Source organism: Chrysemys picta, chromosome 5, assembly GCF_011386835.1.
Source record: "Chrysemys picta bellii isolate R12L10 chromosome 5, ASM1138683v2, whole genome shotgun sequence".
Classification (NCBI taxonomy): domain Eukaryota; kingdom Metazoa; phylum Chordata; order Testudines; family Emydidae; genus Chrysemys; species Chrysemys picta.
Window position 1 is genome coordinate 58,233,750 of NC_088795.1, and position 25,740 is coordinate 58,259,489.

The 25,740-nt window shown below is 43.2% G+C and overlaps 1 protein-coding gene across 8 annotated transcripts in view; it reads right to left on the bottom strand.

Annotated features, from left to right (window-relative positions):
• NR3C2 (nuclear receptor subfamily 3 group C member 2) overlaps positions 1–23,343 on the bottom strand; it is a 272,715-nt gene extending 249,372 nt beyond the window's left edge. For 2 of the 8 annotated variants that reach the window (XM_065597782.1, XM_008166104.4), the window contains exons 1-2: positions 22,038–23,029; positions 13,291–15,070 (exon numbers count right to left, since the gene is read on the bottom strand). In XM_065597782.1, the coding sequence (XP_065453854.1) occupies positions 13,291–15,068 (1,778 nt within the window). In that variant the 5' untranslated portion in view covers positions 15,069–15,070; positions 22,038–23,029. Of the gene's footprint in view, positions 1–13,290; positions 15,071–19,778; positions 20,128–22,037; positions 23,030–23,186 lie in introns of those variants that run through there. The other 6 variants (XM_065597783.1, XM_008166105.4, XM_065597780.1 and 3 more) reach the window with 5 other exon arrangements.
• Between the last annotated feature and the right edge of the window lie 2,397 nt (positions 23,344–25,740).

The window sequence follows — 25,740 nt, forward strand, 5'->3', positions numbered from 1 at the left end:
GCATCCATTGGAGCGGGGCGTGGTCCATCACAAGGGTGAACTGCCGCCCAAGTAGGTAGTACTGTAGAATCTTCATGGCCCATTTAATTGCTAGGCATTCCTTTTCTACTACGGCGTATGGTTGCTCCCTGGGCAGGAGCTTTCGGCTGAGGTAAAAGATCGGGTGCTCCTCATCTCCCACCATCTGTGAAAGGACGGCCCCAAGTCCTACCGCCGAGGCGTCTGTTCCTTTGTGAAATCTGGGACTATGAGCACTGGATGGCTGCAAAGAGCTGTCCTTCGGTCTGTGAAAGCTTCCTCTGCTTCCTCGGTCCACTTAACTATCTCCGGGCCCCGAGCTCTTATTAGGTTCGTCAGAGGCGCTGCCCTTGTGGCGAAGTGAGGGATGAACCGGTGATAGTACCCTACTATCCCTAAGAATGCTCTGATTTGTTTTTTTTTTTTTGATTGGGCGGGGCCATTTCTGTATTGTTTCCACTTTGTTCCACTGGGGCTTCACCAGGCCCCTTCCGACTACATACCCGAGATATCTGGCCTTAGCTAGCCCTATTGCACATTTGGATGGGTTAGCGGTGAGGCCAGCCTGTCTAAGAGTATCTAGTACCGCTTCCACTTTCCCCAGATGTGTCTCCCAGTCAGGACTATGGATTACCACGTCATCTAAATAGGCAGAAGCATACTTGGCATGGTGTCGAAGTAATCTGTCCATCAATCGTTGGAAAGTTGCGGGGGCCCCATGGAGCCCAAAAGGGAGGACGGTATATTGGAAGAGGCCGTCAGGTGTAGAGAAAGCGTTTTTTTCCTTGGCGTCCTCAGCCAGGGGGATCTGCCAGTAGCCTTTTGTCAAGTCCAAGGTGGTCAAGTATCGGGCCTTGCCTAACTGATCCATCAGCTCATCAACACGTGGTATCGGGTAGGCATCGAATTGGGATACCTCATTTAACTTCCGAAAGTAATTACAAAACCTCAGGGTGCCATCAGGCTTGGGGACCAAGACAATAGGGCTGGACCACTGGCTGTGGGATTCCTCAATCACCCCAAGTTCCAGCATCTTCCTTACTTCTGCCCTAATTTCTTCTTTTTGCCTCCGGTATGCGATATGGTTTTATGGTCACCCTTGCTCTGGGACAGGTGACAATGAGGTGTTGGATCAGCGTCGTACGGCCTGGTTGTGTGGAGAACACATCTTGGTTCCACTGGATCATTTCAATGACCTCTGTTCGTTGTTCTGGGGCTAATTCGGGGGATATCCTTACCTACCCTTGTGGGCCATCTGCCTGGGGTGTGGCCGGCAGGATGGCCAGGCACGTCTCCCAATTGTGCCAGGGTTTCAGTAAGTTGACGTGATAGATCTGCTCTGGCCTTCGGCGGTCTGGCTGCTTTACCTTATAATTCACCTCCCCAACAGCTTCCACGATCTCATAGGGTCCATGCCAACTGGCCAGGAACTTACTTTCTGCTGTTGGTACCAGCACCAGCACCCGTTCTCCTGGTTGAAATTTCCGTGTTTTTCCCCGACGATTGTAGTAGGTTCGTTGGGCCTCTTGTGCTTACTCCAAATGCTCTCGTACTATGGGGGTCACTTGGGCTATTCGTTCTCTCATCTGGGCTACATGTGCAATGACATTCTTCCCTGAGTTGGGTTGTTCCTCCCATTCCTCCTTCGCGATGTCTAATATGCCACATGGGTGGCGTCCATACAGTAGCTCGAAGGGGGAGAAACCAGTAGAGGCTTGGGGAACTTCTCGTATTGCAAGCATCAGATATGGTAGGAGGGTATCCCAATCTTTTCCGTCTTGGGCCACCACCTTTCGGATCATACTCTTGAGAGTGCAGTTAAATCGCTCAACCAGACCATCTACTTGGGGATGATGAGGTCCGCAAGGCTAGGACGCGGAGCAGGGTACATAAGTCTTTCATTACTCTCAACATGAAGGGAGTCCCTTGATCTGTCAGGATCTCCTTAGGAATGCCTACCCTAGCAAAAACCTGCACCAGTTCTTTTGCGATTGCCTTGGACGTGGGGTTCCTTAAAGGAATGGCTTCGGGGTACCGTGTAGCGTAGTCCAGGATGACAAGTATGCTTCGGTGGCCTGGGCTGTTCTTTCTAGTGGGCCCTGTGCATGCCATTTACCTCTACTACCTCCTCCCTCACGTTTGCATATAGTGGGTCATCGGCTTGGTCCTGCCCAAAACATTTGCGTGCGGGACCAATCTGGCCTGATTCTATTGACTTGGGTTCCCCTGCTTCTTTTGGGGTGCTTCTGCTCATGCTGGGGGCCGTCTCTGGGTCTCCACAAGCCTTCCTCCCAACCAGGGCAGCTTTCTGGTTTGCTGCCAAGATCCTGGTTCCTAATCTTTTGTCTGCTCTCCTTTCCCGTCTCGATTTCCAGGACTTCCCAAGGGGTGAAAATAACTCTGGGGAAAACTCAGCAAAAATTGTGGTAGGATCATCCATGAGTACCTCACATTCTGCTTGGGGTTTACTTCCCTTTCCTAACTCAAGGTGGGTGGGGGGGGAGGGGGGAGTAGGCGCTCGAACCCAGGAAAGTCCCTGCCAATTAAGACTGGGTAGGGGAGCTTGGGGACCACCCCTTCAGTCATCTTGGTAGTACTTCCCTGGATCTCAATCTGTACTGGAATTGTGGGGTAGAAATTTACTGTGCCATGCACACATGTCACTCCAGTGCTCTTGGCCCAGCTCAGCTGGTCTTGCCCCACTAATTTCCCTGAGACCAATGTGACAGCACTCCCAGAATCCACCAAAGCTATGGTCTGGATGCCATTCATCTTTACTGGCCTGGTGTACTCATGTTGGGCCCTTGCAACCCCCACCAGGCTGATTAGGCCACATTGGTCCCCGGGATCCCCCCAGATTACATTGCATGGGCTCCTCCCTGTTGGGGCACTGGGCTGCTATATGCCCCAACTCCCCACACTCATAACAGCGATATCTCATTCCAGAGGTTGCCCTCTGTCTTGGGCCCTCTGACTTGCTTCCCCAACCCTCTCCTCCCGGACCCACAGGTCCCTTTGGGGGTCTCAGGCCACTCCTTGGTGCCTGTTCTTCCAGCTATGGCTTTCCTGGAGTTCTCGATGATCCGGGGCCTCGGGGTTGGGACTAGTTTCCTAAAACGCCGCGTTTCACCTCCCGGGGTTTCAAACAGTTCACGGGCTGCCAGTTGTCTCTCTACAAGGGTGACTAGTTCGTCATAGGTGGAGGGGTCATTCTGGCCTACCCAGGCTCGAAGGCCCGAGGGTAGTCCCCTCGTATAGTGGTCCAGTACCAGGAGCTCCATCATTTTCTCTGAGCTGAGAGCCTCCGGGCGTAACCACTTCCAGGCTAGGTGGATTAGGTCAAATAGTTGTGATCGCAGTGTCTTGTCTTCACAGTACTGCCATTCATGGAACCTCCGGGCTCTCAAGGCCGTTGTTACCCCTGCCCTGGCTAGGATCTCTGCCTTCAGTCAGGGGTAATCTGCTGCCTCCTCTGTGGTCATATAGTAGGCCTTCTGGGCCTCCCCGCACAAAAGTGGGGCAAGGATCCCTGACCACTGGTCTCGGGGCCAGGCCTCCCTCAGAGCTGTCCTCTCAAAAGTCAGGAGGTACACCTCCACATCATCCTCCCGGGTCATTTTCTGCAGACAGTAGCTGGCCCGTATGGTCCATGTCCCATCATACCCGCAGCTCAGCTCTGTAAGGACCTTCACTTGGTTCACTAGTTCCTGCAGCATGGCCTGATCTTGGGTGGCCTGGGTCATCAGCAGGTGATTGGTCTCTTGCTGCAGCCGCATGGCCTGCTGTTGGGCAGCTGCCTGAACCTGGGTAGCCTCCTGCTGGGCGGCAGTGGCTTGCACCAGTGCTTTGACCAGATCCTCCATCTTGAGGATGGGTGGTTGTGACCCACTCTGGATTATGTTCACAGCGCAGAAATCCCACCCCTGACAACTCGTGTGACAAGATGGTCGATATAGTATGGTGGGTCCTGCACTTTTCTTGGTGTGGGGGGGGCTAAAATACCACCCCTTACCCCTGCTCTTGGGGCACCGAGGGCCCCACTAGAGGCCTAGGAAGGTGGTAAAGGAGGGAAGCGGGGGAGGGGTCTGGGTTTGTTCCTCACTCTGAATCCCAGCCCCTCTCAACCCCTGCAGGTTCTTACCCTCTTCTCCCTTGGGTGGGGTACCTTTAGTCCTTAAACACTGGGGGAGGGAATGTCCCTCCCCTTCTGGGGCAGGGTCTCCCTTAGTCCGGTTTTCTGTTCCTCCAAGTCTAACAGCACACCTCCAAGCTCCAGTCCTCTCTCCTTCCTCCTGACCGCCTGAAGCAGGGGGTTTTATTAGGTTTCTAACAGGGCCTTAATTGATTACAGGTGCTCCAATTAACCTGTAGCAACCCTCCCTAGTCTACAGGGAACCACGCCTTAATTAACCTAGGGTTTATATACTTCCCTTCTACCACTTCCCACTGCTCCCTGGCCCTCCTGTATCACATTACCTATATGCAAACACATCTTTATAACAGTCAGATGTCCAATAAGCCAGCCACATTTACTGTGGATATATAAAGGTGTAATGGTTTTCATACAGGACATTTCAGAAATCAGAGTCTTCCAGTCCTTATTAAAATTATGAACTACCATATATACTCATTCATAAACCGAATTTTTTTAGTAAAAAAGGCAAACACCAGAGAAGGTGGTCGGCTTATGAACAGGTATGGAGAGGGAGAGGTGGGACACAGCCCATCCCCCCAACAGAGGGAGCAAGGAGAGGCAGCACAGCCAGAAGGGAAGAGGCAGGGCCAGAGTCTTTCCGCTTCTGGCCATGCTGCTCTCCCCCCAGCCTCCAAAGCAGCTGCAGCTCCGGGGCTGGAAGGGTGCAGCCGTGCCGCTCGGCCCCGCCCTCCAAAGCGGAGTGTGGCCACGCCGCTGGAGCACACTGCAGCCGTGCCACCTGGCCCAGCCCACTGGAACATGCTGCAGCCACGCCGACCGGTCTAGCCTGCCGGAGCAGGCTGCGGCCACGCTGCCCAGCCTGCCAGAGCAGCTCCAGCTAGGTCAGAGACATCCTCCCGAAGCCCTCCCCAGATAAGGTGGGAAGGGATGGGAGGGGGAGAGTGTGGGGGTCCCGGGGTGGGGTCATGTGAGGGTGGTCACAGGGGTTACTCCCCTGAATCCCAGCTTCTCCCCCCCAAAACATTTCCCCACCAGTTGCTGTCCCGGCCCATCAGAGTAAGCAGCTGGCATGCCAGGACACTTTGTTTACTTAGGTTTACCTCCGTGCCTGTGGATACTCAAGGTAAACAAACCATCTCGTCCCACCAGCGGCTTATCCTGATGGCCCGGGAGCCAAAGTTTGCTGACCCCTGAATTATAGGGTCGGCTTATGAATGGGTTATAAAAAATTTCCATTTTTACTTATCCATCTTGCGGGGAGGGGAGGGTCGGCTTATAAACGAACCGGCTTATGATCGAGTATATATGGTAATTTGTATTTTCTGTAGAATTTTGCTAATGTAGATTTCTTTAATCTGCATATTTTAGAATCTGTACACAAAAATTGGTGCCTTCTTCTCACCTCTCAGCAAAGAGGTAATAGCAGACTTCTGTAACGAGGTCTTACATTACTGAAAGTACATTATGAAAGTGAATTAACCAAATAAATGTGTTGCAGTATCCTAGTTTTCTGTGTGCTCTTTCAGTTACTCACAAATTCAGCAATTAGGGCAAATTGTCAAGATTCCCCTGTAAGTGTTTCCATACCCCATGGCCTTTCTGACCTCTAGATTTTCATAAAAGACAAAAACATTATTAAAACGCCAATGTTGTGGATACACAGATTGAAACATGCAGCTCTCTAGGGCACAAACATCCATGCCACATAGTTTGCTCTATGTGGACCTTTCACTGACCATTTTTTGCATGCAGCATCCAATAGAAATTATCCTGCATTAACATTTTTTTCCATTGAAAATTAAGCCTCAAAACCCAAATTTTCAGACGATCTTGGAAATGTTGTGCTATGTATTTACAAAATCTGAATTTGTGAGCACAAAAAGCTCACAAACAACTGAGGAAACAAAAATAGCGGACCACTGGGCACATAAATGCACATAGGTACAGATAAGGAACAATTTGAACATTTGGCCTCAAATATTCATGTGATCCTGTAAATTTTCATTTACTCTCCTATTGAGGGAAATAAAAAGAACACAAACAGAAGTTGCTGCTTTAGCAAGACTATAAAAATTATTTTTCTAACAATTTTTGGTGTAAATAAGCTACAAAGATAATCTATCATTTAAAAATGGAAGAAAGGAAAACTATGCTTAAAACTAACTTTTACATTAACAAAGAATCACTACTTAGTGATAAACTTTTCATAATACTACTTTTGGGAAGCTAAGGTGGGGAAAAATCCTGTCAAGTTTGGAGAACATTTCAGCAGCTTGGTACTGTTCTATAAAGTCCTCTAGTACAGGGGTTCTCAACATTTTTCTTTCTGACCCCTACTCTTCATCCCCACTCCATCATGATATTAAAACGGACTCCTGAGGGCATTCTGCGCCAAAAGAGTAAAAATTCTGTGCCAGAAAATTAAAAATTCTGCGCAAAATATTTTAAAATGCTGCAAATTTTATTTGTCAAATAAATGTGGAGGCTCCACCATGGCACTGGGGAGCACAGGCCACTGGCTGCACAGAAGCAGGAGATCACTGAGCAGCTCCCCCGCCCCAGAACACGGACTCAGCGGTGACGCTGCACCCAACCCTGACACAGCGCAAGGACCGGGCCTGCTCCAGAAATACTCCAGGGCCCTGCCCCACCGTGCCAGGTGCACCAGGTGTGGGCAGGCAGGCTCAGCAAGGCAGGATCCAAGTGGACTTAGCATGGGGGGGGGGATCTAAGTGTGGGTTGAGAGGGTTCTGTGTGGGGTTAAAAATGGAACCTATCAAATTGAAATGGCATTGGCCAAAAATGTCATTCAAATCACTAGAAAATAAAAAGTTAAACCTAAGTACTTTCTTTTGTCACCTGTCTGAACAAGTAACACTTCTGAACCACAAATCTAAGTCAATGCCCCAGGGTTGTTTCCTCAACCATCTGTGCATGGATCTTCCCATTCTTGCACAGAAAGGGGATGTGACCACATTTCACTTGGGAACTATGTTGGGGGAGGAAGTGGAAACTGACACAGCACAAGGACTGGGCCTGCCCTAGAAACACCCCAGGGCCATGCCCCGCCGTGCCAGGTGCACCAGGTGTGGACAGGCAGACTCAGCAAGGCAGGATCCAAGTGGGTTTAGTATGTGTGTGTGTGGGGGGTCTAAGTGTGGGTTGAGAGAGTTCTGTGTGGGGCAACCTGGGTGCAGGTGGCTCAGTGGGGGATTTGGGGGAGGGAGTGGATCTAGATACACAGGGGCTTTTGGGGGGGGGGGGGGGGAAATAATATTTGCTAGGCCATTATTTCTGTGTCATATGATTTCAATAAGTGACTGTTCTCGGTAATATTTAAAACAAAGTTTATTTACAAAATATTTGTGATATTGTGGCATCAGATTTTAAACCAGAACTATCCATTTAAAATCAGTGATGATTTTACTCAAACTATCATGGCACAATCTGGGTTTTCTTTTTAGCACTCTATATACTAGATACACAAAGTGGATATGTTGCTGACCCTGCAGAGCATTCTGCAGAGGCAGACCCCTATGATTGCAGACAGTACCTTTTCAGGACTGGGGCCATGTTACATAGTCCAGTCTGTCTACTCTGACAGACTTCACAGTTTTAAGCATAAAAACTATTGCTATTACCACAAATACTACAAATGAATGAATCAACAAAGAATACACACATCTAATCTTAATACACATCTTTTTAAAATATAATCAACCACTAATATTTTTAAATACATACATTCTGTAGGGTTTGTTTGTTTTTTAAAATCAGCAAGGTCTTGACTAAAAGCCCACTGAAGTCAATTAAAGTTTTTTCTCTTAAAAGTAAGTACCTGCTTAACTTTAAGCATTTGGTTAAGTTCCTTAACTTCAATGGAATTTAATTGCAATCTTGAATGGGGATGCTTTCCTGAATCAAGGCCAAAAACCAAAACTTTAAAATAACAAAACAAGACAAGAAAGGTTTGCCTCCTCGATGAGTGGTGCAAAACTCCTCACAATAGTCAGGAACAAAAACTAAAAACTTAAAAAAGGAACCTATCAAACTGAAATGGCATTGGTCAAAAATGTCATTCAAATCACTGGAAAATAAAAAGTTAAACCAGAGTACTTTCTTTTGTCACTTGTCTGAACAAGTAACACTAAGTCAATGCCCCAGGGTTGTTTCCTCAACCATCGGTGCATGGATCTTCCCACTCTTGCACAGGAAGGGGATGTGACCACATTCCACTTGGGAACTATGTTGGGGGAGGAAGTGGAAACTGGGCAGGTTGGGGAGAGGAATGGCGTGAGCCAGGCGTTGGGGGAGAGATATACATTGTCCCTCTCTGGCCCCACTGAGATTCTTTTCTGCAGTATCCTCTTCCCAATCCCTGCTATACTTGGGTGCCCCGAAGACAGCAACCATGAGTCCCTAGTAGTATAGCTACCATAGAGCCATTCTGCCATAAATCCACTGGGTTAGGGAACAAGCCACTAGTCTTTTTTTTTTGGCGGGGGGGGGAAGGAGAATGCAACAGGCAGATCCCTCCAGTGGGATGGTGTTGGGGGATTGCCACAAAGGATTTTACCGTGCAAGGAGATGAATTGGCCCAATATATGAATTTTAATTACTATCGAAATTACTCTTAATAGCTATTTGTGGTAAACCTACAGAAACAGTGGTTGCTTTTATGCACGAAAATGACTAAGAAAAAAATAAAATGAGAGTACTGTGTGTGTGAGGTGTTCTGGTAAGTTGCTGAGGCTCTCTCATCAAATCTGAAGCAGAAGGTTATCTTTTTCAGTTTTACTGTTGTTTCAAGCAACCATGACATGTTCCTTAACCATTTTTAAAAGTATATAGCTAGCATGATCATGAGTCTTAGAACTACATTTTGCCTCAGATGAGCAATCATTTTTAAAAAATATCTTATTTTCATTCCAAGTGCACATTTCTCTCAATGAAGTCACACAACCAAACATACCTGACTGGTTTTAAACCCACGTTGCTATTTACTTTAACATTTCTTAGAGATACCATTCATTTTGAAAAAATATATTTACATGTGTGATGCACACTAAAACATTTTATGCACCTAATTTTTTTAAAGAAAAAGACATGCTGTACACACATTAGCATAAAATTCAAAAGAAAATGTATTTTTGCATGGGAAAACCACATCTTTCCTCATCATATTAGGTACTAGTTCTACAAATAATAAACCCTTATTGATTAAACATCAAAAGAGCAACAACTATGAAAAACAAACAATGACAAAATAAATGAGGAGAAAAGGGGAATGTTCCTGATGATGGTTTGTACTGGGCATAATCAGCATGGTGGCAAGAATCTGTCATGTCTGGATAATGTTTATTAGATCTGGTTAGCAAGAACAATTGACTTGTGAAAGCCCCAGTTTAATAGGTATCATTTTAAGAAAAGAATATTCATTCTCATTAATGGTCTCAAGATTAATTCTCAAAACCTAAATTTAACTCTGCTCCATGCCCAGCCATCCTATGCCTTCACCATGTAAGGCAGCTGTAAATTAGAGGGCATCTTAGTGTTCATTATGTGCGTGCTGAAAAGGAATAGCATGAGGTGTGTCCCCCCACATTAATAGGGTGGACAGGACTGAGAAAGAGTTAAGGTTGTGTTTTGAGACAACCATTCCTAAAAAATGTGTGACATCTTATACAGGACCGGCTCCAGGCACCAGCTTAACAAGCAGGTGCTTGGGGCGGCCAAGGAAGAGGGGCGGCACCTGCGGCAATTCGGGGGAGGCAGGTCCCTCACTCCCTCTAGAAGCAAAGGACCTGCTGCCAAACTGCCACCGCCAATCGCGGCTTTTTTTTTTTTTGCGCTTGGGGCGGCAGAAATGCTGGAGCCGGCCCTGATCTTATATGAAACTTTTTCTGCACTTATCGGTACTTTTTGTCTTCTGAACAGATCTCTTTCTGCACTAAAGAGAGATTAGTTTCTCTGTGGCAAATAGATTCCTATCTCCATGAAACACTATATAAACACGACACGCACCCAATCATTAGCAAATAAACAAAAGTTCTTATGTTTTGAATTTTTCCTTCAAACACAATCCTAAGTAACAAATACTAAGACAACTACAATACATTTTAAATAAAAAATACAGGCCATTTCTGAATTTAAAAGGTATCCAAGAGAATTTACTCTAGTAAATTTCTTAGCTAATTTTGAAAGTAATCTATAATGTGAAAATGACCACTGCAATTTCTTTCAAATTTCATACACAGAATAAAATCTTCTCCATCCGAAGAAGAAATTTTTTTCAGGTCAGATTGTTTCCGTTAAAAAAAAATATATATATAGAAAGGGCATTTGTAAATAAGGCTTATGATGGAACCATGATTGCACCTGTAATGATAGAGCCATTCCAAACAGCTTAATAGTAGTAGTAGTATTGTTTTAACACCACAATAGGGTTATGCTGTGAAAAAGATAACATATGCTCCCACTCTGAAATATACAACAGATGGGTGGACCGTTATGCCCAGGCAAAGCCCCACATCATCTTCAATGGGGCTCTGCACAGATGCAGCAGTATACGGACATGATAAAAATTTCAAGATCTGGGTCATATACATAGTAAGGACAACACTAACACCCATACCAAACATGCATCAAAAGTTTAGATTCCAGTCTGAGGGCACTGATTATTTACCTATTGGTCTAAATAGAGGCAAATAAGTGGGTAGATTGATCCTTGACTAGTGTGACAGGCAGATCACAAGATGTTTCTACAAGACTGGTAAGAAATTGTCATTTAACATTTCATATGTCCCTACAGAGCAGTTTAGGCATTTAATTGTTGGTGAACAGGCTCATAACAATAAAATGTATACAATGTCACAAAGTGAAACATACAAAAAAAAAGTCATTATAACACATGAGCATTTGCAACCCTTACTCATGATGAGTAGCACTTAGTAATGCAATTACTCTCATGGATGTTACTAGGACTACTTACAGAAGTAAGGACCTCAATGTGATTTTTTTCCTTTAAATATTTCACTAATCCTCTAGTGAACTTTATTCTAGGATACAGAAATAACTTAGAGAATTTTTCACTTGACCACAGCTCAAAGAGCCGGGAGTTTAAACTTAAATATGCCGGATTGCAGTATACCCAAGTTTTGTACTGGGGTAGAATATACACTTTTCAAGTTGAGACAGATATCAAAAAAAAAAATTATGTCAGCAGAATATGTGCTTTATAGAATAGCCAAAGCAAACGTGAAATATGGCTTGGAAAATGATAGATTGGAGGAAGAATGACTGAATTGGTGTTTATGTTTATTTGGCTTGGGGAGAACATTTAGTATTTCTTTAATTCTGTCTTTTGCCCCATAGGCTTCACGTAGACAGATTTCCATCCTTCAGCCACAAGTAGTATATTCAGTTTGTTTTATTAATTAGAACATACGATTTTTTTAAAAATCTGAAAAATAAAGTATAAATAGAATATATTTTTCTGTGATTCTCCCCCCCCCACCCCATGAAGGAAAAGATAAATGTTGCATTCCCAAAAGGTAGTGAATCTACTAATCAGAGCAAGGAACCTGGGGTGGGAAAACTTAAGTTCTGTACCCAACTCTTCAACTGACTACTCTGCACAATGTTCAGCAAATTGTTCTGGCTGCATCTACACTGATAAAAACTGGACATGTGATTCACCAAAAGAGTCCACCAGTGCAGCTCTCCTGGCAGTAGCAGCAGTGCAAACTGTAAAGTAGAGACGGCTCAGGTGTGCTCTGAGCAAGGTTAAATAGATAACACAATGAAAATGCTTAAGCCCTGTTTACAGTACAACTTCCATCATCACTATCATCAGTATAGCTGCACCAGTGCTTAATTATAGGTCTCACTGCCTTCAAATCTCTATTCCCAGTGTCCCCACTTGTAAAATAGGCACAATACCACCCATTTTTATAAGATTCACTGAGATCCCAGGTTGAAGTGTGTTATATTAGTGAAAAGTATTATTACTACTCATTTGTGGTGTAACTACAGAACTATGATAAATGTATACTATCAACAATTCTAAAGTCAATTATTTGCAGGCTTCTTTTATACCTTCCCTATTCTAAATGTTATTGCCCTAAATACACACACACACACAGTTCTATCTGAAGTATATGGATACTCCATTTGTTATTAAAGCGTGACTATTTAGGATTCAGAAAAGTAGTACACAATTCAAATGATATTGGTATATTTCACTTCACCAGAATCAGATTAAATCAGATTGTAGTTGTTTCAAATGTGTCCAGTCTTTAAAGCCCTCCTCAGTTTAAGAAAAATTTCTATGTACACCTCTACCACGATATAACGCTGTCCTTGGGAGGCAAAAAAAATCTTACTGCATTACAAGTGAAATCGCATTATATCAAACTTGCTTTGATCCGCCGGAGTGCGCAGCCCTGCCCCCCCCCGGTGCACTGCTTTCCTGCGTTCTATCTGAATTTGTGTTATATTGGGTCGCGTTATATCGGGGTAAAGGTGTATGTGTCAACCACAATGTTCATACAATCACGATTCAGAAACAACGTTTGCCACAGACCCTCATGCTTAGTTTTTAAATTTAGTCAATTAAAGATGGATACAAGTTCATAACACAAAACTTAGAAACTTAAGTTCCTAATGTACCATTTCCATTTTATTTCCTTCTGAACATCACCAACAGTACAAAGCATTAAAGCAACAACTAAGAAAGAATAGCCAGTATATGGCACATGAAAGTAATGACAACAAGCTCCACTATTAAAAACAAATACTTATCGTGGAAGAAGATCAAAAAGTAGCACTATCACATCTAATTATAATATATTCTGTATTTAAATATTGAGTATGAAACATGCAGGTTGTTTTTATTAAAACCAGAATCAAAAAGCTAGCAAAATTAATGAAGAAACTGACTAATAAATCATTGAAATACACCAAGAAATATGTATGCAGCTTTAGAAATTAAAAAGAAAATATCAAGCCTAAATTGTGCAAAAAAACCCAAACCAAAACAAAAAAAACAGTCATACTAATTTAGACATTGTGTAGTATGAAAAACAAACAAACAAACAGGATTTCAGTTTGCTCACCTTGACACATTTTCTGGAATGTATTCTAAAACTGGATACCCATCATGTCTTCTGGACGCTAAGTCAGTATGTGATTTCCATGTCTCAACTAGTGTACTGACTGGAGGAAATGAGCTCACATGCTGAAAAGTCTGCTCTCTAGCAACAGGTCGTGATAAAGATATTGTGCCTTGAGCTCCAATCCTGTAGTGAAATGATTGTCCACCTGAATTCACACCAACAATGGCAGACGATGGCATACTGTTCTCTTGATAATAGTTGCCATCATCAGGCTCCTGTTTAATACCCACAGGTAGGCCTGGATTTGGAAACCCACTACCTTCACAATTGCCATCAAATGATGAAACAGGTGGTCCTAAAATCCCAGAAAGAGAATAATAGTCTTTGTCGTCCATAAAAGAAAAATATGAACCATCCATAAATGGAAATGGATTTACTGCTTGATTCCCTTTAAAAGAGGCACCAGAACAAGAATGTTTAGCTGATTCCTGTTTTACTGGTACTGAAAATGGGGAATCAGAGTTGATTTTGCTATTTTCTCCAATACATGAGCTACCAAATGCTCCATCTGGGTCAGGCTTTATAAACTGAACAAGATTCATCTGACCAGCTACACAATTGTTCGAGATGGCATTCTCCATTTCCTCCATTTTAGGAAATGTGATTTCTTGAGCACCTTTGTCTTTTGTTTCTGGACTAGGAATAGTATCTTGGCCTGTGCTAGGTCCAGCAGGTGCTCCAGAAGCAGGGAAGCCTAGGGCATTGTTTACTGGGCTACAGATAGAAGATCCCACAGTGCTAACAGCTGGACTAGAAAGACTGGACCTATTATTTGTATTGGAAGGGCTGGCAATAGAGCACCTTGAGTTCATATTTGCAGGACTGGAAACAGAGGATCTCATAGTGATATTATTAGGACTTGAGACTGGAGATTTCACACTGCAGTGACTAGGAGGGCTTGAAATTGGTGATTTCATGCTACTTATAGGACTAGAAAGAGGAGATCCCACATTACTAACGTGTGCAGGACTGTGCAATCTAGAGCTCCGGTTTTCAATGTTAGGTGAGCATGACAAAGGAGTTCCCTGGCTGACTGGGCTGTGCACTGGAAAATTTACAAAATTAGTAGAAGTAGTTGAGGATACACAGTTAATGCCAGCTGGGCTACAAACTGAAGGAGTCATGTTCTGAGGACTACTGCCAGAAGGAGTTTTCTCAGGACACATTATAGGGCTTTTGACAATAGTGCGCATGAGACCACCATTCATAGAACTTCCAGAGTCTGATATCAAAGATCTCAAGGGCCTATTTGCACTGTTTAAGGGAGAGGCACAATGGCCATTTTCCTTATAGAACTTTACCAGCTGCTCAACATTTTGATAAGTCTTCCCAGGACTTATGCTCCCTTGTTGATTTTGCTGATCGTAGGTATAATCAGCATCTCGTATGGAATCCATGTATAAACCCATAGATTCAGCAACAGTTGCTGAAAGTTCCTTTGAGTCTGACTCACTCTTTATGTCAGAGTTTAAAATACCAGGCTGATTATTATCTTGCTGCAGGCTAGGGAGTAGTTCAGGTTTTTCTTTGCTGTTTCCTTGAGCACTGCTGTTTGGAAAAGCACCAGATATACAGCTTACATTTACAATCTCCATATAATTACTCTCATCAGTCCGCTCTCCAGCACCTGAAGAATACTCCACAGACTGAGAAACTTGACCCCACCGTTTCTCCATGTTTAAGCCTTCTGGGTAACTGTAGTATCCTTTTGTCTCCATAACTAGGAAAAAATACAAAAAAAGTAAAATTAATAAATGATAGGCTTTTTATGATTCCATATTACAATTCAGAGGTTAATAAATGTAAAATACTTTTATCATGTGATGTTATTTTCTACATATATAATCTAGTGTAATAAATGCTGTTTTAAAACAATAACCATAGATTTTGATTAGCCATAACATAGCCATGCAGACAAATAGGAGGGTGTACAGATCACCTCCTGCCTATTAACTACTTTAGAGGGCTATTAAACCTTACCTCTGGGAGCTGAGGGAAGCACAAAGCCTGCACAGCTGATGCTTCCTCCAGAGAACAAATGAGTAAAGTGGGAGGAGAGGGACAGGCAGTGAATGGACCCATGATTCCACACTCCCCTCTATGCCAGCCAACCCAGGTAGAAAATGAGCTGTACCCTGAAAAAAGGCTGTAAGCAAAATACTCCTCACCTACCACAGCTGCGCATAAAATGTACTATCTAGTCCTACATTATTTTGAAAAAATCTAACAAATAAGACTTTATTGAATTAAATGTTAGTTCAATAACTATTTTAGTGATTTTAAAAGTTATGCACAAAATGAAACGTAAATACTTATAAACCTTACAGTATACAAAAGGGTTTTTTTTAGTTTGACCAATATACTGAGTGCTCAAGTATTCAATGTTAATGTCTAATCTATTTAAAACCATAACACTTTTTTCTCCCCAATTTTTTTTTAAAAAGTTTGTACTCAACCTAAACAAAAGAATTTGAAAGCAGGATTTATGCTTTTTGCTATATAGATATAGATACAGTCCTGATCCTGAATTTCTTCTTTTTTTCAGCCAAAAGCATCTTTGCAGACACAGGGAGCAGTACGGCATCACCACTGATTCCTATCCATAGCTTGTTCCTCCATTAAGGCCTGCCTCGTCACGTCCCTGCATACAATATCCCACCATCTAGTCAGGGGTCAGCTTCTAGGTTGGACTGACTGTGGTGGTGTTTGTATTATTTTCTTTGGCATCTTATGTGTTTGACTTCTGCAACGTCCCCACCAATGTAATCTTTTTCAAATGGCAGCCAATCTGATAACCCAATTTCACATCCTCCTCTCCTTCTAATTTCTTTATTTGTCTTAAAATCATTGGACTTTACACCTGCCACCTTTGGAAGAACTCTCATCTGTACTGCCTCCAGCCTTCAGATGTCTACTTAATTAAATCAGCTGCTTCCAGACCAGAGAGTAATACTGTTTGGAAGGAAACATTATGGAAAGTAGCAAAATCATATAAAGTTTCAGATAAGATAATTACAATTATAAAAGCTATGTATAAGGATTCCTGCAGTGCCATAAGAATCATTGGAAAAGCAAGCAACTGGTTCAAGTCAAAGTTTGGTGTAAGACAAGGGTGCATGGAATCACGATCGCTTTTCATCATGTTCTTAAACTGGACATTAAGAATGGTAGACAAGTTGGAGACCATGACATTGGGTGATCTTGAGTTAAGCTCCTTAGTTTATGCAGATGACATCATAAAACTGGCACAAATTTGAATTAATGGTTAGACTCCGTGCTACCTAGGAAAATTGATGTAGTCCGCTTGGATATATAATAAATGCCAACAAGACGACATGCATCTTGGAAAAGACACGATACATAAAGTGTTTTAATGCAGCTGCAGTGAAGTCATAGAACAGGTAAAAACTTATGCGTACCTATCACTGCTGACAGTTCCGTCAAGATGAGATTAAAAGTAGACAGCTGTGCCTTAGCCACAAATGCTGCACAAAAATTTACGAAATTATGGACCAATAAAAGCATTATGTTTGGTATCAAGTTGAATTCCTTGCACAACCAAAATTTTGATGGTCTTCAATAAACCAGTGTCCTACACATCAAACGGTGTTCATATAGGTTAAAATTTTCCAAACATAAATGCCTAAAGTTACACACACAAACTAATATTTAGCCTCCTAAAGAAATATTTAAAACATGTTGAGCACCCCCAATACTCTCTGAAACCAAATGAAGCCATGGAGTATTCAGCATTTCTAAAAATGAGAACACTCATTTAGAGGCATAAATATGGATTTAGAGTGAATTTCAATCCTGTGCAGAGGCCCAGCAGAAGACTTGTGCACCACTTATGTCCATTTAAGCCATAGAACTTAAGTGGTGCATAGACACCACAGCATAGGGGTAAATTTCATCTTTAGTGCCTAAGCATTAGGCACATAAGCTTGAAAAGCTTAACAAATCAAAGCCTATAGCAGTCTAAGTGGCAAATTCCCTGATTCAGCAGCTATAGTAAGAGGTCCATTCTTTGGAAGATACATTTTAGAAGGGATAAAAAGCCTGGAAAGATTTATATATAGCCTGATATAAGCTAGGTCTAAAATTATAAATAAAAACCATGTGACAAACAGGTTCCTTGGTAGTGCTGATTATTGCCACCAATAAGTGTTGCAGTGGGTACTAATGCTAAGAAGTCTATTTCGAATTGCTGATGGGATCAGGTTTTGGTTTGTTTGTTTGTATTTTTTAAAAGCAAAAATTGATAAAAGAATCCATTGACTTCCGTGTATGCACATCGGATCTATACCCCATGTACTGTACAGACATTTATTTTTACAAAGCTCTAAGAAGTTTTAGCCCAGAGTCTAATTCACAACTGCTGACAATGGAGGCAGGGACTGTATTTATGTTGGAAATTATACTTATGCATTTGCCATTTAATAATATTTATATTATGAACAAACTTGTTCCCCCAACCTCAAAAATGTACTTGAACATTAACATTTGTGACCTAAGTGTTTCACCTCCGAACATTCAACAGATGCAGTCTTTGCAGTCCACGTCTCCAGACAATCAGGCATAAAACCCATTTCTCAGCAACGGTCAAATAAAAATGAAATTATATAGTACCTGCAATCTCTGTACGGGGAAGATCACCTAAATATAAGAAAATCAGAACTAAATCCATTTTTTTTATTCTAATATCTAAATCAGTGACTAACTTGGAAATATGCCCTATTTCTTTTTTGTTGTTGTTATTTGAGTTTTCTTTAAACATCATTCATCGGTGTGCCACTTTGATGACCTAGATGTAATACTACTCAGGAGATCCAAGTTTTATCCTCAGACCTGATTGTCCCAAGTCAGTGAAGTACCATTTACAAATGAAAGCAGATAGAAGGACTGGACTAATCAAAGTCTGACAGCTGCAAATCTTAAATGTAAAGTTAAGGACCTGGGACCATATTCTTCTGTCAATGACTCCCAGGCAATCACAGTTTCTTCAGCAGCATTGCACAGGGTAACAGAGCAGAAAATGGCTCACATTCTCCTTTTTTTTTTTTTTTTTTTTTTGCAGAATTCCCATTAATGGTAAAGGGTGTCCCACATGCAAAACAAGGTAGTAAATGCCCCTTGAAGAGGAAAAAAATAGTGGAAATATTTATTTCTCCAATTGTCCTAAGACATAGAACACTACATGGGATTTTGTGTGTGCATGCATGCGGGGTGGGAGTGTGGCATATTCCTAGTTGCTGGATTGTTTTAAAAGCTCTACTTATAATTTTTCTATTTTTTATTTCTTCAAGTTATTTAATTTTTTATATAGGATTACAATAGTTTGAAAACATGGATTGAATTTATTTCCCTATTTGCATTCAGGATTAAAAATGAACTATTGCTAAGAAAAAATAGAACTGTGTCATATTAAACAGATTTTTCTTTCATCTAATTCTTATTTGCTTTGCCTTGTGTGTTACTTATCAAAGATATCTTTGCTGAATTTAGAATTTTCCCCCTCAATACCCATCACCTCCTCTCACTTATCCTACAGTGATAGAATGCGTAATTTATGATTTCTTAATTATTTTCAAGACAACATTCTGTGATGGCATAAACTCAGAATTAAGACATCAGAATAGGATCATACAGCTAGAGAAAGCTTTATTATACAAATATGAATAATTACCAAGATAGCAAATGGAGTATGGAAAGTTATAAGTATCTTTCTTTATGTTTTAATGTGCTCTTTTTCTCACATCCTGCCCCCCTCCCCCCACTAAACAGTTTAGCTTTATATTTTCATGGGAAAATTAGATATTCTGTACTGGATTATAAAATATAGGCACAGTTAGCTAAGTTTGAGAGACATACAATTCTAATTTACAGTATGAAAATGATTAAACTACAATACACAAATGGATCTGTACAGTACATCTGAATAAAAGGCTTTTGACTAACCGTACAAAACAAAATGATGCCAGAGAAATCAAGGAAACATTGGGGATGTTTGTCACTGAAACCAAATAACCATGAAACATAGCTAGCAAATATATATGAAACCACTTATTACAGACTGATGAACATTAAACAGATCACTGCATGTACTCAGTTTGACTTCTACCTAGATTTAAGACAGCTGATTTTATATTGGAAGCTGTTGAAACTAACTGACCTATTCCTAACAACAAACAATTACAAGTCTGATCTGTGGATTTTCTTTTTAAAATGCAATAAACAAAACTTTGTGCGGGGGGGGGGGGATCTCTCGGTGTGGGAAAGCTTGGGTACATGTCCATATGCATTCCAAACACAAAGAGCCTAGACTAAAATCATAAAATAATAAAAACATGCAGCATCTCCGGCAATAAAAAGGGACATCTGAAGACCCATCTCCCCTTGCAAAAACAAAACAACGCGCAAAGCCCTACCTCCTTTGCAAAGTGGATACAACGACACCGAGCCATAAGAGGACAAGAACTGCCAGTGCTTCCCCCGGACACCTGCGCTGTCTGTCTCTACCTGTTGCTACAGTCCGCATTTCCATTAAAGTGTAACCCACCTAAATCCAACATCTAGGCCAGAAAATGCTGATTGTTTCACATTAGAACAAGAAATAATTATTCGCCAGCAGGTAAATCCGCTGGCTTCCCTCTTAACCTGAAGTTCGCTACGTCGCCCAATGACACTGAGCAGGGCAGACGAAGGGGAAAAAAAGGTGCCAAGTCCTTTTAAAAACATGTCACATGCTCAGATAAAGTTCAAGTTAATATCCCGCCCTTCGGTTGCCTCCACTGGCGGAGGGAAAGAGAAGAGACGCTCTATTGGGCTCTGGAGGGTTTCTCATTGGACGAAAGCCGTTTCAGTCAACGGGCGGGCGACATGACTGATACAAAGTTGCTGCGACACAGGCTGGAAAATGTATCTCGCCTTAAAGCCACAGAAGCTCGTTGAGAGAGCGCAGAGCCTGGGACAGAGCTACCTCTCCCAATGCAACGTGCAGCCCTCTAAACATCCCCTCTAGCCCAGTTCCCCAGCCAGAGTGGAGTCAGGACAGTGGCCCGCTGTTATCGACTGGAGAAGTTAAAAACCACCTCATTATAAACTAACGAGGGAAATACTTTTAAAAAGTGCCTTGAAATGAATCCAGAAGAGGGAGGCCCCCTCCAAACGGAGCCTTGGCAGGGCTGTGATAGAGAGCGTGCCCTCCCCGCTGGCGTTTTTGTCTATTTCATTCCCCACCCCTTTGACTGACGGCAGGCTTGGGAGTGGGGGTGGTTCCTCTCCTCAGGTAGAGCAAGAAAACTAGGGTCTATAAAAAGGGAGCCTTTGTCCCCGCCCACCGCAGTCTCCTGGAGACAAAGTTAACTCCACCTGCGCCAAGGTGAGCAGCTTGGCTGGCCAGGGAGCAAATTTGGAAGGACGCAGCCTTTTCCTTTCTGTGCTTATAATCATCGCCTCTTACCCGTGCAGCAAGACTATCACGTTTCCATTTCAATTTCCGTGTTTGAACAATACATGAATATGCATGTTATCGATGCGGTAATGATTTAAAACAGAGAAACTCACTAAGGTTCAAGGACTTGTCCTTTGCTTGCCTCTGGGTTTCATTTTATTGCGCCTAGTGTAGTCTTCGTAAATGCTGCGCACAGATTTTCTCTTTTCCTCCTTTTCAAGTGAGGGTAAATGATAAATGGGGGCAATAAAACTATTTTAAAACTCGAGACGCTGTCTGGAGCCTGAAGCATTTAATTTCACCCTCCTTGTTTGCTTGTTTCCAAAGTTTATAAATATTTTTGAAAGAAAAGAATACAATGTAAACTTTAAAATGATACATTCCTCAGTAGTTCTATGCCAACATCCTTTAACCCTGGGCTTCAAAATCAGCAATAATGACGGGCACTCCTAAGCATCAATCAATTAAAATGTATGTTTCCCCTTCTCCAGATTTTGACACCAGCAGCAATGATGTAGAGAGCTTCTCTTTCTCGCCAGCTAAAACCTGACACAGACACTCCTCCCATCCAACCCTTGATCCTATTTCTCTCTATTTAATTCCCAGACAAGAATAAACTCCCTCACGCCCCGAGCAAATCCCATAAAATTAGAGGTACCCTGGGAAAAGGGGAAACCTGCAGAAGAATCGTACAATAAAAGCGGTTTAAGAGTAGAGAAATATTTAAATATTCCGTGGAATTTATATTTTAGAAAGCTGGGGATTACGTTACTGCGCCCGTCTGATAAAAAAAATGTATTTACTTTAGGATTATTTTTTTAAAAGTCACGTGCCTTCCATGTTTTAATATTCTGCCAAAAATTGATCTCCACTTCCAGATCCAGCAGTAGACACGGGCCGAGGAATGAGCCAGGCTCCCAGACCCAGCAGAGCTACCCAGAGACACAGCTGCTAATGAGTTATTATTTAAGCAATAGACATGGGTGGTTTTTTTTAAACCTAAATTTTAGCTGATTTTAATAGGATCGATCTTGACCTGGACACACAATCTTTCTGTTGAAAATCTCTGTAGACACAGTTATTAGTTCCCACCCCACCCCCCCTCAACACATTGCCCTCCAAACTAACATATCTGATCCTGGCTTTTTTGCTCTATTGCTTTTCCCCATAAAGAAACGCTCTCTACCCGCCCTTTCCCCCAGGACTCTGTGCAAAGTGATTTGACTGCACTCACCTTTTCTAGGACATGGTGGGGCGGCTGGAGGAGGCAAGACCCCCAGCTACTGCCAACAAGCCATTCAACAAGCAGCAATAGCAAGAATTAGGAGGAAACGAATGATGAAGATGCGACTGAAAATGCTCGAGGTGGTTTTAGTTATATCCTGGAAGAAGGGGGCTGTAACACTCTCACACACAAACCCCAGCGGCAGCAGTTCCTCTCTGACTCCAGCCCCACGGGGGGCTGCAGTACTGTAACAGCGGAGCTGGAAACAGTGAAGTCCACCCGGATCAGCTCCTCTCTGCTCTTGGTGACAGCTCCCACCATAGAGGGTTAGGTGGCGGGGCGGGTTCGCCCCTTGTGTCACACCCTCATCCGCTGCTGGAGGGGGGAGTCGGAGAAAGAGCCACCCTGAAAAAACTTGTCATTCCAGGTAAAACTCCCAGCGACGCCACCCAGGAAGAGGGAGGCGAGAGTAACACGGGGGTAAACTTTTTCCTCCCTTTTATGTTGACAATCCCTCTGTGCTTCCCCTCCTGCGTCCGTCCTCCTTCACCTTCCTTCTCCTGGCGCTGCTCCGCACTCCCCGTTTGGCTTCCCCGTGTTTTTCTCACGCACGGGAGGCTGCAGCTGGCTCTGGTTCCTGGTTTGTGGAGCTGCTGGAGGAGAGGGAGGGAGGAGGGAAGGAGGCAGGCCAGGGTGGCGGTGGGGGGAGGAGTATAGCTCCCTCCCTTCTCCCCAGGCGGAGCGTGTCTCTCGGCTCTGACAGCAGCAGTCTGAAGCGCTGGAGCCCACCCCCGCCTTCCCCGCGGCGGCGGCGGCAGGAGGAGCGAGCGCCGCAAGGACTTGGAGTCGCTGTGCTCCGGCTGGCCGCGCCGCGCGTTCGCCCAGACACCTAGCGGGGCGGGGGGAGGCGAGCGGAGCAGGCCCGGCCAGCGGGCAGGGCCACGCCGCAGCCGTCAGGCGGAGAGAAGCGCTTGCTGCTGCTGCTGCTGCTGCCCGAGAATGGAGGGCAGGGGCGGCTGCTGCCAAGGCCAGGACTCTGTGCGGTGACGCACGGCGGGAGCCACCTTCTGCCCTGGCTGGAAGGGCCGTGACGGGTTCGCGCTGGCCCGCGGCCATAGGGCTGGTGCTGCCCCGAGCGCCCATGGGGACTAGTCCTACCCTTGTTAAAGCGGGGCCGGGGGACACCTCCGCGGCTCCAGTGGGCGAATGAAATCCGGCTCCGCTCTGACTGCGCTGAAGTGATGAAAGTTAGCCCGGGACTGACTCCGGGCCAGCCTGACACACAGCCCGGCTGGCTTTCTCCCCGCAGCTGTGCACTGATTAGCTTCAGGTGCTGGAGCCGGCCTTCGCCCTCCCTAGGGCGAATATCAGCTGCCTCCCACGAAGCCCTCTCTTTCCACCCCCAGCCTTGTGCCCACATAGCCTGGAAACCACTCAAAGAGAGCTTGTAGAACTAGGGGTGCTGACACCCCCGCGCTTGAAGTTTGTTCAATGTCTCTGAGCACCCCCATTATGCAAATTGTTTCAGCACTCATGTGCTCAAACCAGTAATTGGGGTGAAAGCCTGTTAGGTTTTTTCCTACAATTCCCTCCTTCATAGTTACATCCCAGAGTTGGCCTCTGGGGTCCTGAAAACCCATAGCCCTAGCTGCTTGATTTTTCTTGACACGACCCCAGCATCATCTCACAGTTGTAGAGTGAAGCTCTAGCCCAACACACAGGTGGTGCTAAAACCAGCACGAACTGCCTGCTGCTGAACCATCTCTGCTAAGCATCCATCCGTTGGCTGCAAGAGGAAGCTCAAGTGTGTGAGAACCAGCAAGGACTGAGTGCACAAAGGACTAATCCCAGCTCAGACTTTGACAACCACATTGCTCAGATGTCCCCCATCTTGAGGGCAGTCACTCATTTTAGATCCAGAGTTACCAATGAGATATACTAAAGTGAGGGTTGCAAATTTATGATTGAAAGTTATTTACGTCAGCATTGAAGAATTATGTAACTGAAGGTACAGAGTTATTTACAATAAACAAAAGAATTTCACAGCTTAAGTTTCCTGCATTCCACATTTGGGCTTTGGCTAGTTAAGATCGATGTTAGCCTCTGCTGAGTCACAAGGATCAATTTTGGCTCCCTAACTCCTGAGGTATTGAGCACCCATAGCTACCATGAACTTCAACAGGAGCTTTAGAAGGGCCATACTTGCACAATCAGGCCATTTATATAGGTACCTAAAGTTGGATGCTTAAATTTATACATGCACAAGTCTGAACATTTTTGCTTTAACCTCTGTAACCTCATTTTCCACATCTGTGAAATAGGGATGCTAATACCGCATATACTGCATGCAAGGGTGACAAGCAGTTAATAGGGGTAAAGTGTTACCCTTTGCCTTCATGACCCAGTCACACCTTTCAAACACAGAAAAACTTGTGTATTTAAAAATAACACTAAAGCTAATGACAATGACATTAATATTTCACTTACAGCTGGAATTTTAGAAATTTGATTTTGTTTATTTTAAGATGTTAAATATATTCTAATTTTATTTTCTCAGTGAAAAATAAAGTCTGAAGAGGTGGCTGTGCCTTAAGGCCCTGACTCAGTAAGGTGCTTAAGAACATGCCCAACTTTATACACATTTATTTTAGAGTTCAGGGTTGTGATCATGATCCTGCAAAGACATGCAGGAGTAATTTTCCAGATGTCAGTTGACCCACAACACTACTCATAAAAGTAGTTATGCATGTGCATGAAACTAGGTAGCCATTGAGCCCCGCTTTTTATTTCAGTTATTGTCTACTCTGTCCAAGCATCCATCTGAAGTTTATGATGAACTTGATAAATGTTAATGAGAGAAGCCTATGACAGTTGTAAGGCCAGAGTTTAGGATGACAGAATTCAATAGCACAATTACTGTTTTTTTTATTGAAAACCAATATTTCACTATGCCCCCACTAGCAGACTATATTTACCCATAATGTAGCTGAAAAAGGAGAAATGTACTGATATGTATTTTAACAAAAAGTAGGAACCTTCTATTCTCTTCTTTCCTTGTGTGTCAAATCTGGTTTGGAATACAGATAATTTGTTTAAACAGAGCTACAAAGTATGGACTACAATTTGCAGTTCATAAGCAGGTAAAAACCTCTATTTAATCACTTAAGTAATCCTGCAAATCACAATAATGTGATTGTATACTACACAATTAATACTATCACTTGTATACTAATGACTCCCTTCTTTTGCATAAGTTTAACTTTTTTAAAGACTGAAGTTTGTTTGCAATTAAATTTTCTCTTCCATAATAAGAGTGTAAAAGAAAGAAAGCCCCTGACGTTTTTTTTGGGGGGGGGGGGGTTGATATCATGATTGCACCTGTATTTTTTTAAAATCAGGTATTTTTTCATATTAGAAGATTTATCTTGTGTATTAATTGTGTGTTTTCTATTATACTGTATGTAGTGATGGCAGCAGGAAGAATAAAGCACTCCTGGGGGAGGGGGAGAAGGTAGAGGATGCTCACAAGTTTTCCACAAATTCAAGGGAAACCCCACTTGTTTTCTGCTTGTGGCTCATAGGAGCATGTCACTTGTCAGTTGTTGGCACTATATGCATTTTAGCAGCATTTTAGCAGCTATCACTAGCAAAGATAACATTGAACAAGAAAATAGCATTATATTTTTTAATTTAAAGAGCCAAACTAGATCAA